Source organism: Protobothrops mucrosquamatus, unplaced genomic scaffold, assembly GCF_001527695.2.
Source record: "Protobothrops mucrosquamatus isolate PMUCROS unplaced genomic scaffold, P.Mucros_1.0 scaffold569, whole genome shotgun sequence".
In the NCBI taxonomy this organism is placed as follows: Eukaryota; Metazoa; Chordata; class Lepidosauria; order Squamata; family Viperidae; genus Protobothrops; species Protobothrops mucrosquamatus.
In genome coordinates, this window is record NW_015386871.1 from 664793 (window position 1) to 681837 (window position 17045).

General features: G+C 39.9%; 1 protein-coding gene across 1 annotated transcript in view; it reads right to left on the bottom strand.

Annotated features, from left to right (window-relative positions):
- TRIOBP (TRIO and F-actin binding protein) overlaps positions 1 to 15005 on the bottom strand; it is a 36837-nt gene extending 21832 nt beyond the window's left edge. The window contains exon 1 of the mRNA XM_015817271.2: positions 14849 to 15005. Coding sequence (XP_015672757.1) covers positions 14849 to 14854 — 6 coding nt within the window. The 5' untranslated portion in view covers positions 14855 to 15005. The remainder of the gene's footprint in view (positions 1 to 14848) is intronic.
- Positions 15006 to 17045: the final 2040 nt, after the last annotated feature.

Consider the following 17045-nt stretch of genomic DNA (forward strand, 5'->3'; position numbering starts at 1 on the left):
CTAATGGGATCCTGGAAGTCTGCCTTCTATGCAGCAGCACCTGCCCGAAACAAGGGTCTCCACAAAATCCAGATGGCCCTGATTCTAATAGCCCCATTATTATTACGGGGCTAATTTTAGATGCACAAGACCAAGCCTAAATAACTAGCCCATACAAAAACTGAGAAGACAGCAACGGACAGCTAATGTCGTCTCTGCAAAGAAGTGGAAGAAACAGTGGACACCTAGTTAGCTGCTGCAAGAGGACTGCATAGACTGGCTACACATGGCATGACAAACTAGCTACAATTGAAATGGCATCTGTTGCTGGTTTGGAGGAGGGAGAGGCTCTTTCTCAAGAAGTTAAAAGATAAATCAGCTTTAAATCCTTGGTATGCAGAAAAAGCCCCTCCCTTCTGCAATCAGTGCCAGATTCCATCACAACAGTGATGCATTAGACAGAGGCCCCCAACCTTTTGTGCACCAGGGACTGGTGCCATGGAGAAAGGTTTTTCCCCAGACCAGAGGGGGTGTGGGTTTGAATACTGCCTGCATCCTGAGGTTGGAGCTTTGCTTGCTTGTGCAGCCCACTTCCTGGCATGCTGCAGGCCGGTGCCGGTCCACGGACCGGGGGCTGGGGACCCCTGCATTAGAATATCTGCAAGAAACACCATTTGCCTGCAAGCAAAACCTGGTGCAACCACAAAATAGGCAAAGTAATAGCAAGTGATGAAGCTAAAGTGCTCTGGGGTTCAAATAGACAAGCAAGCACCTGCCACATAACACCCTGGATGTAGCCATTATTGATAAGAAAGACAAAAAAGTCTGGATAGTGGATGTAGCAGTACCTGGAGACAGCAGAATAGAAGAGAAAGAACTAGAAAAAAATACCAAATACAAACACTTGCAAATAGAAGTAGAACAATTGTGGCAAAAGAAAGCAAAGATAGAACCAATGTTTCTAAGCTGTCATTTCCTTTTTTGTAATATATTTTTATTGAAAAATTAAGAAATATAATTATAATTGTAAAAACTAATACAAATTAAAGTGAAAGAGAATGTAAAAAAATAAAAAAGGAAAGATAGAAAATAAATAAATAATATATTTATACCTGGCAGCCCCTTTTTCAACAGTATTTAAAATCCAGATGCACAAGGCTGTTATGCAGATCTGAAGGAATGAGATTCCTAATTGCAACAAACATCAAAATATGGAGATGGATCTCATTTATCCAATAAAGTCACACGTATAAGTATTTTCCCAAGTGGAAACGTAGCAATACATTTTATAAATATATAGGCAAGTGACGTTTGGTCAAGAAAAACTAGAAGCTGCAAGGGATTATACTTTAGCTTGATTAACTGTTTGAATTGTATTAAAGAGAATTTTAAAAAATAGGAGGCCATTGATTACTTTGATTTTTTTAAAAAATAACATTACCCCCATGTAAATGATCTTTCTGTCTGGGTTAAGAGTTGTACTTAAAACATCTGACTTTAAAAAATTGCTACAACAAATCTAGATATAATTTCTCTATAAATGAAACAACAGAATAATAATACTCAGATGTAGTTGTCAAACTTCAAAAGTAAAACCATGGATTATAGGAAAGATTCACTTCATTTTTAAAAATCTGAGACATTTTGCTGTTTAATGAAGCGTTCAAACTCAGACCATCCAAATCATTGTTCGTCTCTCGGGGAATCAGCAGGTTGTGTATATGCAAGTGGATGTTTGATAGCTCTATCAACGATATGAAAATGTTCAGATTCAAAATGTAAATGCAACATTTTGATATAAATTCCCAGAAATCCATGCTAGTAAGCATCATCAACAGACATCTTAGAAACACGAGATGAAATTAGATTGGTTGTCCTTCTAATAAGAAGCTGTCCACTTCTCTCAACAACATCCTGGCATCTTTAGAGGTTGCAAATGATTAAGACATTCCAGCCTGACCAACTGATAGGGATTATGAGAATTGTACTCTCAAACATTTGGAGGGCACCAGACTTTTGAATCCTTACATTTTCTCTAAATAGCAGGCAGCTTTCCAGGGTTTCTCTTCCAATATTGTAACAATTTCCCAATTTGATCCTTCAGGCATTGTGATTTATTACAACGGGTCCTTTCCTATCAATGGTAATTGAGACCAGGAATTCTGTTGCTAAGTGATGCGGTCATTTGTTAGGCAAATCCCACATACTTGTAATGTTCTGCAATCACGTGACTGCCTTTTGCAACCTTCTGCTGGCTTCCCCATTGATTTTACTTGCCAGAAGCCAGCAGTGAGAATGGCAAATGGTGATCATGTGACTGCAGGATACTGCAATGTTGTAATTGCGAACTGATTGACGAATGCCTGGATCATAATCGTGTGAATGCAGGGATGCTGTGAAGCTGCAACCATGAGAACTGGGGGTTGTAACTTCCTTTTTCAGTGCCCTCGTAACTCTGAACAATTGCTGAACACGTAGATATTAAATGAGGACGATCTGTATTCCTATCACTTATAAACCCATAGCTGGGGGAAATTTGTGCTACAAAACTCTTTTCATATGGTGATGCTAATAGTTGATCTTGGCACTTTCTATATATACAGGTATTCTACCTTTGAACTGCATTAACTTCTCAATGCAGCCTGCCCAAGCAGATCATACTGTTCTCAAGAAAACCTAGGAAAAAGGAATACTAGAAAAGAATATGGTAGTCCAATTAGATGAAAGTTGGCAATATTAAATTAACAAGAATAGTAGAAAAGATGTGTCATGCAAGAAAACAACCAGCAGCAAATTAAATTACACATAAGTGTTACATGTCAGCCTAAAACAACATGCTACAGGACGTAGTAAAACATGTGTGTGTGCATGCGTGCGCATGTGTATTTCACAAATCCTCTTACAGGTCTGAAGAGGCCTATGCTGCATGAGATTAAAAAGAATACAAAAATGCTTACCCTGCTAAAATGAAGTTGATGGGGAATCTGATAATAGTGTGCAAGTACGCCAAGAATGTAAATACCAAAGGAGAGGAATTGCTTAGACTGGCAAAACGGTAGAAGAACAAGAAAAGAATGCTCATAAGACATCTAGTAGTTTATAGCAAGATTGCATAAAAGGGGAGTCCAACAGTTTCTGAGAGAATTACAAATACCTTGTATGTCTCAAGAGGTTTGGGGGCCACCATTCATGCTCTTAAGGATAAAAATTAAATAATAAAGCCATAATGTTCTGAACAGTTTCCTCCAAATCAAAAACAGAAGCCACGTGGAAAAAAACAAGGCTAGGAAAGTCAGGAATCTTTCCAGCACAATACAGTAGCAATAAAAAAAGCTAGCTCAATGAAATTGTTGTCCAGTTTAAGCAGACTGGTTTTCTGGCCAAATTTCTTTGCTTATGGCTATTTCACAGGACTGTGGAGAAGATTAAAATGGCACAAAGTCCACGCAAACTTTGGAGACCAAGTCAAGAGAAAGCATAAAGCAATCTGTAGCATGGACATTAGGACATCCCTCCAATTCCATTTCTACTTTTGATTTAGAGTGGCTTATCTTAACTGGGAAAGCCATAATCTTTTTCACATGCAAGTCATAAACATATACTGCCAAAACCAATTAATAAGTTTAAATGGACAAAAGTTAGCACACTAATTCCCTGTTACCTACAAGTTCAGGAGCAAAAGCAGATCACTAAATAATGATATAAACTTGATGCAAAAGAGGTGAGTTTTAATTTCAGCGTTGTCAGTGGCGGTGCAATCTACCCTTCCTCCACTTAAGTCTTTCAGATATACGTACAAGACTTCCTGCTATTGTCAGCCAGCATAGCTGTGTAGTCCACACACCGGAGATTCAGGAAGTCTAAAATAATGAATTAGTTAATTAAGGGATTACGTAATGAATACATTAAAGCATTCTTGGTCACTGTGCAGTTACACTAAAATGAAACTATGACCGCTGCAGCAATGATCTAATTCTAACCAAACTTCATGATCAGACATAAAAGGCTGCTGTTATCTATAATCTCTTTGAACTGTGCCACATCCCCAATATACCTGAAACTGGAAAACAGTGACCTGTTCATGTTTTTCAGAAATGAGGCTACAGAACCCAGTTGAAAGCATTTCACAAAATCCATCAAATCAGAATGGTTCATCACAATTAAATACTGTATCCACCCTACTTACTCCAAAAGTAAACAGGACTTCGTAACTAGGGCAGAAAAAAAGCAAGCAAACAAGTCCTTTAATAAAAAGATTTGTGTGACAGAGAATGAGAAATGCTCTGCACACAGAATTAGTAAAGTTACACAGAAAACCAAACATGGCACTGTATCCTCCACCTTAACTATAACTTCTATTTTTCAAAAATAAATCCGGCTTTCCCTAGCTGGCACCTTATTAAGAATGTGTTGTGACTACCATAATCAAAATCCACTGCTCAATATATCTAGATCAGGGGTCCCCAACCCCCAGTCCATGGACCGGTACCGGGCCACAGTATGCCAGCAACTGGGCTGCACAAAAAAGCAAAGCCCCGTCCATGGGATGCAGGCAGCACTCAAAACCACGCATTCTCCAGTCTGTGGAAAAACCTCTCTCCACAGAACCGGTCCCTGGTGCCCAAAAGGTTGGGGACCTCTGATCTAGAGCAGTGTTTCTCAACCTTGACAATTTTAAGGCATGTGGACTTCAACTCCCAGAATTCCACAGCCAGCGTTGCTGGCTGTGGAATTCTGGGAGTTGAAGTCCACATGCCTTAAAATTGTCAAGGTTGAGAAACACTGATCTAGAGGATACCAGGCTAAGAACATCTACAAAGGGCCTGAACCAAGATTTAAAATTTTCTTTAGCACTGAATTACTCTGGCAAACATTTCCATCAGGAGTTGAATGCTGATGTTAACTCGGGTTTTAAATACAACAATTTACTCTTTAAACAATTCACTCAGAACGGGGTAAAATGCTGAAAAGAGTGGTGTGAACAATTCACTTAGTAACGTCAAGAATTTAATTATCGTACCAACACTTCACTTAGACCAAAGGGGAAACTGAAAACGACCAGTCTTCCACGCCAAAAGGGACCACATGATTCCGGGACCCTGCAAGTGTCATAAATATGAGTCAGTTGTCAAGCATCTGAATGTAAATCACGTGAGCACAGGGAGGCTGCAACGGCCGTAAGCGTGAAAAATGGTCACAAGTCACTTTTTTAGTGCTGTTGTAACTGCAAACAATCTATGGGTGGACAAAGGTCACACATAACATTTTAGGGGGAAGTGACTATATATATGTAATCCTTGACTTATGACCATACATGAACTTGGAATTATGGTTATAAGTTATGGCAATCATTTAAAAGGCTCACTGCATAATTGTACCTGATTTTATTACCTTTTTTGCAGCAGTCATTAAGCGAACCTTTTTTGCAGCAGTCATTAAGCGAATCATTAAGCGAATGGGTGTTTTTGCCCAAACCCGGAAATAAATGCTGAAAAATGACAAAAAGCCTGCTAAAATTGTAATCACATAAATGCAGGATGCTGCCAATGCCCTAAATATGAGCTGGTTGCCAAGTGTCCAAAATGTGATCACATGACTGTATGGGGGGGGGGGGCAACACAGCTGTTGGAATTCCGGAACTGGGTCATAAGTTGTTCTTGGAAGAAAATCTGTTGTAACTCATTAAGTGTGGACTACCTGTACATATAAATTTTGTTAAAAGATTTTAAAAGAATATACAAATTAACCAAAACTAATATAAAGAAAAGAAATGAAAAGAGAGAAAAATAGACAAAAGTGCAAAAAGATTAAAAAAAAATAGAAGAAACTTCTGATTTTCTTTGCAGCAAATCAAATATAATTACAACATTCTCTCATATTCTATGGCTACAAAGAGGAAAGCTATTTTTTTTCTATTAACTATTTTTTTAATTATCAAAAACTATAGTTCATTTTTTTCTGATTTATAACTATAGGGTTTTCAAGCAGCGATAAATGAGTAGGGCTGAGTTTTGGAACATTTCACCCTCAATTAACTGATACATCTATTTATCCAGTGTTTCATCCTAGTCATGTCCACAGGAACATCAAAGAACATCAAACAACCTGAAAAAGGATACCTGAGGACTGCAAGCAACTTTATAGAGGTTTGGCGCATCTAGCTCCCCTGACCTGGATTCAAACTTCCAGCTTCAGAGGTTTATCTCTGCAAGCTAGTTTCTTCGCTCTCTTTTGCAAGACTTAGCACATTTTTCAACACTAACTGGATACTAAATCAACATTGAACTGTTAGGGATTTTGAGTGTATTTATAAAAGAACTGCATGTAAATTTCTTAAAATAAAATTTGAAAGCAAAGTTAAAAATATTTTTTATCCCATTTCACTGCAGATATAAATTTTCTTATGCAAAACAGTATAATTTTCATAAGAAAAATAAACTCTTTTTTTGTGGAAAAACTATAAAATCATGAATGGCTACCTTTGCTACACCGGACCAGACTACTACAAGGTCATTCCAATTTGCAAAATCAGTGATACAGATCTGGAACCATCACCGTAAAATGTTCCAGCCAAAGTAATGTTACATATACATATTGCACAAGAGTAAGATATTTATGGGAATGGGAAAGACAACTTTTGTCGTACATTTTTTAAAAAAGCAATGTCCCGTGATAAGTTTTTTTTCTAATAGGTTGCTAATATTTATTGCTTCTGATCCTGCTCAGATATAAATTAAACTTAAATCAATGTAAATCAAACAAAGGAACTTTAAAAAATTAGCCATTCACTTGGATTGCCTCTCTTGTATACAAGTTAGATAGTCCTCAGCTTACACCCATTTATTAAGCGACTGTTTGAAGTTGAGGGCCCTGAAATTAACTTAGTCCTCATACATATGAAGGTCACAGCATCCCTGTGGTTACATAATCACAATCCAGGCAGTTAGCAACCAGCTTGGCACTTAGGACAGATACAGCAACCTGTAGTCATCATTTGCCCAATTTCCAATAAGCAAAGTTAGCGGGGAAGCTAGTAGGGAAGGTTGCGGTCAAATTGTGTCCTGCTTAACGATTGCACCACTTAATGAATTTTCCACTCCAACTGTGGTTGTAATTTGAGGACTGCCTGTATACGCAGGAGATCATGTAAGAATATCTTATAATCTGTCCCTTCTAATTTACACATCACAAATAAACAAACATCTGTGGAATATGCACAAAGGCTCATTTTTTCTGAATTTGACACTTCTATAAAAATTGTCCCAGCTTCGTTTCCCCCCTCAACAGCTTCTCGCCTCTCTTTGTAGCCCAGGTGGGCTAGAAGCTGCAGGGGAAATGAAGCTGGGAGAATTTTGTCCCAGCTTCGTTTCCCTTGCAGCTTTTTTAGCCTTTCTTCCTTTTTTCCACCTGGGCTAGAAAAGGAGGTCAGAAACAGCTTCTAGCTACCTGGAATAGAAAGGAAGACAGTGCAGAAGAGCAAGCTGCTGCATCCCTTGGCTGTATTGCTAGGCTGATCTGAAAAAGGGATCTGCTTCTAATGCCAGGCCATGCATCATATGGATGGAGCAGTTTGCTGTTCTTCCCCAGTTGTGATCTTTGGAGCTTCCAGAAGGAAACCTACAGTAAAAGGTGAGTGATCCGTGAAGGGGGGAGGAGCGTATGGGACCCAGTGGAGTGGAAAGCAGGCCCAATAGCTGCAGGGACCCTGAAGGGCCGGAAGTAGAGCATGCGATGCCTGGGGGGGGGCGGTCAGGGTACAGCCTGCACTAGGCCTCCCAGGGCCTCCCCTGCAGTCCCTGAGGCCCCTGTTTTTCACTTAACAACCACACTGGTGAGAGCAGGGATGGCCGTTAAATACGACAATCACCTAATGGCTGTCACAACTTGCGAATCTAATGGGCATTAATGGCATAGGTTGAGGACTACCTGTACTTGCCACATTCTGGGCTCACCCATTTTCCTTCATAAGTAGAGTCTGTCAACAACTCTGCATAGCAGAAGGGTGAATTCGTTCTCACTATTCTTCTGGTCTTTCTATCCAGAGCTTTTAGTTCTACTTGAGTCCAGTCCACTATTCCAACTTGTATCTAATGACTGGAACTTCCCAGAAGTTAATCACCTTGATGGTATTTCCTTCACCATTACTACTACTACTACTACTACTACTACTACTACTACTACTACTACTACTACTACCACCACCTCCTCCTCCTCCTCCTCCTCCTCCTCTTCTTCTTCTTCTTCTTCTTATTATTATTATTATTATTATTACTATTATTATTATTATTATTATTATTATTATTATTATTATTATTATTATTATTATTACTATTATTTGTCAGGTAAAATTGTAAATTGTAAAGAATTCTGTTTTCTAATAAGTGAGGACAAAGATCCTTCAATCGAAAAAAAAATGATATAAAGTAGCCTTCAAAGCCCAAAATTGTCATATTGCAGTTTAGACTACAATTCCCGAAATGCACTTCCAGCATAGCCCAAAGTGACTCTGTACTGTGTACATTTATTTAAAATAAATTTTGATTATCAAAAACATTTAAAATAGTACCATCAATCAATTGCAAAAAGCAGCTTTACTCGAACAGCTTACATCTTGCAATCATATCTTTAACTCCATCAAACATCCACATCTGCCCATCCCAGGTCAGAAGGGAAGGACTCAATAGGTGGATAAAAATATAAAATCCAGTCTAAACATCTGGCTTACTATGTGACGAACCATAGTAAAAAAAAACCTGAAGGCTTGATTCTGACTTAGGTTTTGGTGTTCAGAAGCAGCAAGAAACCCATCTACTGTGTGGATTATAAAACATCAGAGAAAATCTTTTCTGACCAGCAGCAACATGTAACAGAAGAGACTCTAATTTAATGATATATATTAGACACCCAACCCCAACCCCAACCCTAACCCTGACCCTAACCCAAACCCCGACCCTAATCCCGACCCTACCTTACCCCTAACCCTATAAAAACTAATAAAATCTATACAAAAAAAGAGACATCATTCATTAAACTTGCCTTGATTCTTTTTAAAGCATAACTATACAGAAATTAGGAATAGATCATGCAAACAGGCAAACATGTATTAGATTCCACCAACCACTGGTTGAGTTTTTCATATAACTCTACCAAAATACATAGTTCTTTACTCAAGTTACTTGCATAAATAATTTCCATGCAACTCTTTTGGTTTAAATAAATGCTGACCAACTCTAATGCCTAGATGGTTTTCATAGAAAGAGTTAATGGAGAAGACAAGAATAGATTGAGTGACAAGGTTCTTGCCATAATGCTAAAGAATAAGCTTTCCATTAAAAGAATAAATAGCCTCAAACTCCTGTATTTCCAACTTCGCAGTAATCATAACTCCAAATTCCTATACACGCCAAGCCTTAAAATTATACCATACTAGGTCAAGGGTTGGCAATCACTGACTCAGTGACTCATTTGCTTTATTTTGCAAATTATTTTTTGCAGATAAAGTTGAAAGGATGTATTTTGACTTGTGATGCACTGGAGCAGATCATAGAGACATAATCTCAGCAGCAACTACTTGTATATTATGTTAGAATATTTGTGTCTCTTGAACATGTGCACAAGATGTCTTCGGAGATGAAAACTATAGTTGCTTAATGGGCCTCTACTACTGCTAGGCCCATACTTCTTGAGGAAAATATTCAGTGCCTCCTTTCAGGGAAATATCCCCTTCCAGCCAAAGGAGAGTGAGTTAAAACTTGTCTATTGGCCAAGAGTTCTGTACAATTATATCACTCTTAAAATTTCAATTTCTGGGAAAAGTAATCCAAACATATGGTTGATGTTCTGGAAACATTTCAATTACAGTTTTTGGCTAATTTGGTGATGATCTGCAGTGAAACTGGAAAATGGTGAATGCACTTCTATTGGAGCTTTTGGACCTCTCAGTTGCTTTCAAAATGATCAACAAGACACCCTCCTAGATTATCTGATGGAACTGGGCCTTATACACCAGCTTTTACTGTAGTTCCAGCATTTCATATAAAGCAATATCCAGAATGTGGTGGTTGGGAACTTCTACTTAATATTAAAGCTTTGATCGAAACTATCCCATAGATTTCCTTTTGCCCTCCCTACAATGTAACATCTACATGAAATTGCAGGGGTGATCCTTCAAAGCACAGTAGCAGGGTGTTACCCAGACTGATGAACCCAGTTCTAGTGCTTATTAGCATCCAGATATTTTGGATACCTTTGAGTCTCGCTTAAGCCTGATAATGGATTGGATGAAGGAGAACAAGCTGAAACCTATGTAATATTAATGTGTTACTGATAAATAGGTAACTCAACTCAGTGACAGAGGTATTTTGTACAGGGTTGTACTCCTCCAGAAAGAGAAGTTCCATAGTTTGTGAGTGTTCCTTAATCCTTAGATATACTGAATTCAAAGAGGGCAGCTATGGCAAGAAGTATATTTGCGCAACTGTGGCTAATTCCAATGCATTAATAATTATTCTAAGCAAGCAGAATTTAATGAGAATGGCTATGCTGATTACATCTGGCTCTTGCAACTTATTGTACATGGGCTACTTTAAAGAGTGTCTAGCAACTACAGTACAACTAGTATAAAATGTTGTTTAAAAAGTTTAAATATATATGGTTTTATTTATATCAGGAACTACTTTTCCTTATATGAATTTGTTAAAATGGATAGAAGAGTCCCTTTTGAAGGTGCCCTTGCTCTCAGAGGCTTGCAGGCTGGCTGGGGAGTTGGAAATCCACATATTAAAGCTGCTAAGGTTGAGAAACACTGGTCTTAAAAATCTATGAAGGCATAACTTTTACTAGTTTTTCATGTTAATATTAATGGTAATTTGTGTTTTTATTTTTTGGAATTGTTAAAAAATGATAGATGCTTTGGATATTGTTGGGGTAGAAAGATGGAACATAAATCAAACAATGTTTCACCAACTGTAATGGCTAGTTTTTACACGCTAAATCAAAAACAAATAAGATACGTTATAGTTTAGCAGGGTTGGTACTACATCTTAACAAGCAGTCCACGGCTTACATAGCTTAAAATTAAAAAAAACTAATCCTTGTTTGTAAGCTATCACAGATCATTGCCTCTTTGGATGAAACTCAAAGACTTTGTTTCAACAGGAGGATCAAGCGCTATGCAGAGTTTTGTGTTTATTTCACAAAAGTTCAGCTGCCACAAATTCCAAGGTTTGTTTTTTTTTTTAGCATTTGTCTTACTTGTTGAGGAGTCTGCTGGATTGCTCTGTGCTTGCCTACTTCACAGAGCAAAGGCATCAAAGCATGATGCAATGAGAGGTTAGTTCTTCAAGCAGGCTAATCTGCGAACTTGATGCTGTTTGGGAGCTGAGAAATAAGAGATTGAGCCAAGACTGGGGCAAGGTCACCCAGCTGTCTTCTATGCCTAACAGAGAATCAGAATCTTGGGCTCCCTACTGCTAGTCCAGCATTTAATTCCAGCATCAAACCCCCATAACTGCAGCATTTTGGCACTCATTCTCAAAAAAAAAAATGCAGTTGCTTTAAATTCGTGCAGAAATGTGTAACATTTCTATCATATGTAATCCACAGCAACTTTTTGGAACAGAATTGGAAGCACTGACCTGCCTTTTCTTCAACTGCCATGCCTTGGGAGGGAGACTGAAACTCAAAGCTCATTAACATATTAAATTGCTTAGTATATTTGAATGTAACCTCTGGTAACTGCCATGGGTGACATTCCCATATACTTCCACACAAACTATTGTTTGTTGCCATTTACTATTATCTACTCATTCCTTTGGGTTAAATGTGGAGAAATGCATGCCTGTAACACAGACTTTACTGTATTCTGTAAAGGACATGTTGTCTCCAATAGATACCACCAAAGTACAGATCTGTTTAAGAGTAAAGAAAGATCATCTGACTGTTTTGCATACAAGAGTCACTGGAAAAATTTTTCCTGTGTAAGCCCTGAGTGAGAACTCACTAAAACTGAATTAATAAAAATGACACTGTCAAAAGGAAGAAAGAAATGTAGCAATAGCAAGAGGTAAGCATCGCCTTCTCTAGCTAGCGAGATGGAATTCAACACTATTATTTTTTTAAAAAAATAAACCACCTCTCCCTCTGCACCGTAGCCAAGGCTTGACAATCAACTCCACCCACCCACAATAAAAACAGAGCGAATGGAAAACCAAAAGAAGAAAAATCTAACCCGGAATTATGCCATTCTTGTGGAACTGAGGAGGACTCCACACAGACCTCAAGATGGAAAATCATTTTCATGTGCCCATTTCCTTCTCCTCCTCTCTCAGTAATTATTCCGAGCCAGGAGTGGTAGTGGTGGGAGGGTCAGAAGGGTAAGAGAAGAGGAAAAGGAGTGGTGTCTCCAGGAAGGATAGGAAGGGCTGCAGGATGTTAATGAGGCTGTAGGAAGCAGGGAGCAAACTCAGGGTCATGGCTTTCCCCTAATATGGTTGTGAAATCACTTGAAGCCTTCATTCTTCATGCAGCCAGGATAAATAACCAAATGCTATCACCACACACACACACACACACACTCCCTCATTATTCCAGCCCTCTCTCACAGATTTTAGGACATTACGAATATTCCTAGATCAGCGCTCTGCCCTCAAACATCTAAGCAGATGTATTTCATGGCTGCTAAACAAAAAGGTAAAAGAGCTAAGATTCCCATTTATTTTCACCTCTTGCATAACAAGCTCATTGATCTCACAATCCAACAAGCAGAAAGCTTCACACCAGCCACCATGATCAACTGGCAAATCTGTTTCCTGCCAATCAGCCTGGGAAGGTAAGATTTTTGCCAGGGACATTAACTTGTTACTGCATTCAGTTTGTTCAGCTCCGCGGTCCTAAAGCATTGGGGAAAGGTCCATAACACAAATTTACAAAAAGCAAAGTTTCAGTCTTTTCAGTATTAGTCCTCTTGCACCCTATCCCTTTCCACAACCCATCCCATCCCCTTTCAGGAACAATCTCTCCCTGTTTTGGGATTCAGGAACAATATCCTCTCCCGGTTCCTTATTTTCTTAAGGATAAGAAGAAATACCGTTACTGCCAACTATTTCAGAAATTCCACAAAATGTTGGATGCTACTCTTTTCTGTAAAGATGAGGAATGAAATGTTGAAAAACTTTCAGTAAACAGGAAACCACACATTGTTTATTGTAATATATTTTATAATGTCCAATTCACAGGCTAAGGAGAAGAAACAGATCCAGAGAAATTGCTTGGCTAAGTTTTTTTTTTTTCCTTTAAAGTTTTCCACAAAGGAAGCCTAACAACTCATATGCAACAGCCATAAAAAAAAACAACCCCTCTGTGCCTTCCAAATCAACATGATGTTCATCTCAAAACTGCTCAATGCGATGATTACAACACACCCATTCCCAGGAGGTCAGAATGGGAAAGAGAAGAAGTTAAAGAAAAAAGATTGCACAAAGGCAACTTCTTAGGTCTTGCCTAGAAAGGATGGTAGGTTCTGGGACAGACAAAACAAGTTATTTTCCTACCCAGGAGCAGTGGGGCTCTTCCTAGTTATAAATGTTATCTGCTCTATGGATATGGATATTTTATGAACACAATACTACCACGAGGGAATATCGCAATACTTTTTCTGCCAGAATAAGCCTTCAATGTGTTTTAATAGACTTTTTCTACAGAATTCGCTTTCTTTCTCTCTCTTTCTCTCTCTCTCTCTCTTTCCTCTTTCTCTTTCCTCTTTCTCTTCTCTTTCCTTTCTATCTTTCCTCTCTCTTTTCTCAATCTTTTTTCTCTTTCCCCATTTTCTCTCTTTCCTCTCCCCCTCTTTCTCTCTTTCCTCTCCTTCTCTCCCTTTCCTCTCTTTTTCTCTTTCCTCTCCCTTTCTCTTTCTCTTTCCTCTCTCTTTCCTCTTTCCTCGCTTCTCTTTCTTTCTCTTTCCTCTTTCCTCTCTTTCTGTCTCTTTCCTCTCTTCCTTTCTCTTTCCTCTAACTTTCTCTCTCTTTCCTCTCTCTTTCTCTCTCTCTTTCCTCTTTCTCTTTCCTCTCTCTTCTCTTTCTCTTTCTCTCTTTCCTCTAACTTTCTCTCTCTTTCCCTGTCTCTTTCCTCTCTCTTCCTTTCTCTTTCCTCTAACTTTCTCTCTCTCTCTTTCCTCTCTCTCTCTCTCTTTCCTCTCTTTCTCTTTCCTCTTTCTCTCTTTCCTAACGAAAGAATTCTGTGTTACCGAGAAAGCTCGCCTAGCTCTTTTTCAGTAAAAAATTGGAAACTGATCAAGCCCCGTGGCTTGTTCTGCCCACATTTTTTTCCCTGGGGGGAAAAGGAGAGAACCGGCGTCCGCCGCTTTCAGCAAAGCGGGCTTTGGAGGGAGGATCTCGCTTTCGTTCTCGACCCTTCTGAAAGCCGCCGGCGCAAAATCGACCCAAGTCACTCGTGTTCAAACCGCCTGACCTCTCCCCAAAAGAGAGGAAAAAAAGCAGCAGGCCTTAAAAAAAAGGGGCGCCGTAGCGAGGAAGTTCAGGTATCAGCCCTCCTTTAGGAAAGGAAAAGCTGGGGAAAGCCCCGCGGACATCTACAACCCGAGACTAGCTCGAAGCCGAAAGGTAGCGGATTGCCCGACCGCTCCACTTGACCGGACACGCCTTCCAGACAGTCTACAGTGCCAGGGGTAGGCAAGCTTGGCTCTTTTATGACTCGTGGACTTCAACTCCCAGAATTCCTGAGCCAGCTGCGCTGGCTCAGGAATTCTGGGAGTTGAAGTCCACGAGTCATAAAAGAGCCAAGCTTGCCTACCCCTGGTTCTACACAACCGGAATCCGCGGTCACAAAAAGCCTCCAGGGAGCGACACCTTACCGTCATGCTGCCGTCTAAAGCGAACGGCTGTCAATCCTCCCGGGACGGTTTTCGTTACCAGCCTCCCCAAGCGACGCTAAAGTCACTGCCGAGAGCAGCGGCATCAATGGCCATTGCTCGCCTTCCGCTCGCTCGCCTTCGAACTCGCCTAACTTCTCCGATCCGCCCAGGAGAAACTTTTTTTTTTTTTTCCTCTTTTCCCTCAAAACTTCCTGGGAGGCTCTTCCCTGCCAATAAGAACGTATCGAATTGCAACGTTCGTGAGGCGCTATTACCAAGCAGCCAATGAGGAAGCCGGAGCGAAGATGGGGCGGAGCCTAGCTGCCCCAAAGCAAGAGCAACCAATGGGGGAGGCGGGCGCGAGAGACTAAAGCGGCGAGGGAACAGCGAGCCGTCAGAGTTCGGCGAGAGGCGCCGCGCCCGACGGGGACCCTGCGCCGGGCTGCGCCTGTCAACCCGAGCAAAGAAGAGGTTGGCTGATGAAAACGAGTAAAAAAGAGCCTTATCGTCTTATGGAAAGCCTTGAGGCGCGAATGCCGAACTACAACCCGACGCAAAGGCTTGCGCCTTCCTCCTTTTTACCATCCTTCCAGATTCCCGCGCGTATTTCCTCCCCTGCCTTTCTCTAATCCTGGGAATTACTGGGAAGGAGGGCGAAGTCTGGTTGCAATTTAAGAAAGGTGGGGGGGGGGAAGCACCCTTCCCTCAGCCTTCTTTGGTGGCATTCTTTCTAATTTGATGTTAATTTGTAAAGAAGCCCGAGGGGAAACCGAAGTAGGATAAAAAAAAAGGCGTTTTGTGGAATTCATCATGATGGTTTACATATAAACTCCGGCTTGCACAAACGGGAAGTCCAATAACCTGATAACTTTAGCCTTTACATTGATGGGGGGGAGGGGGAAGAATCTATGGCTCATATTTCTGCACAAAGGCTGACAAGATCAGACAAATGTATTTTGCTCTGAAGTATGCAATGCTGTAAAAATGAGCATTTACATTTCTGCTTTTGCCTGAAAACAGAAAAAGTTACAGTTTCTATCATGCAATCCTAGAGGTATAATGAAAAACACTAATAATTTAAGTGAGGGAAACCCCATGAGAGCAAGAATTGTGCCAATGACATTTCCGAAGTCAAAATGGAATGACAGGTTCAAGACCAACAACAGTTTTTAAGTATCGACCTTTTAAAAACAATCTGACTGCATTTCATTTCTTTTATATTCATAATTCTCAGCTCCCTATTTGTGCCACCAGTCCCAGATTAGAATACCTCTATAATCAAGTGAGCTGTTTCCATTCACAAAAGCTTGGGACCAAAAAATCAAAATGTTATCTTTAAAATGCCAAGGTAATGACATCAGCAAATTGAGATGACTACTCTCTGGAAACTTAAAAAAACAGAAAACCCATTATCCATATCAACCCAATAAAGGTTAAAACGTTTGTAACTTACAAACTTTATAAAATCTAAAGATAAGAGAAATAGTTGGGCTGACAAAACCATTAAATTGCTTACAAATGAGTAAATACAACATTCTAAAATAAATTTAGGTTTTGTCACTCCCTGCACCAGGAGCCTATTTTCCATAGCTTCTGTATGCAGTAGAGCATTTTGACCCTTAATGTGACTGAGTACAAGTAGCCCTCAATGTATGACCAAAATTGGGATCAGAATTATCATTGCTAAGCAAGATGGCTTCTAAGTGAATGCCTCTCAATTTTATTACCTTTTTTGCCATGGTGGTGAAGGAAATAACTCCAATTACATGAATCACATGGTTAAGCAAATCTGGCTTCCCCCATTTTCTTTGCTTGTCAGAAGCCAGCTGGGAAAGTCTCAAAAGACAATCACATGTCCCCAGGATGCTGCAACCATTGTAAATGTGAGGACTGGTAATGTCTTTTTTTTTTTTAAGTGCCATAGGAACTTTGAACAATTGTTAAACAAATGGTTGTAAATCAAGGGCTAGCTGTATTCAAGTTTCACAAAGACTGTGGACACATAGCCCCACCTTGAATTTCCTCAGGGAGGCTGCCTCAAAGATGACCTTTCCCAGTGGTGGGATTCAAATATGTGAACAACCGGTTCTCTGTGTGGATGCCACTTCCGGAAGTCCATTCTGGGCCTGGGCAACAAAAACTTAGCTATCGGTTCTGCTGAAGTGGTGCGAACTGGCTGAATCCCACCACTGACCTT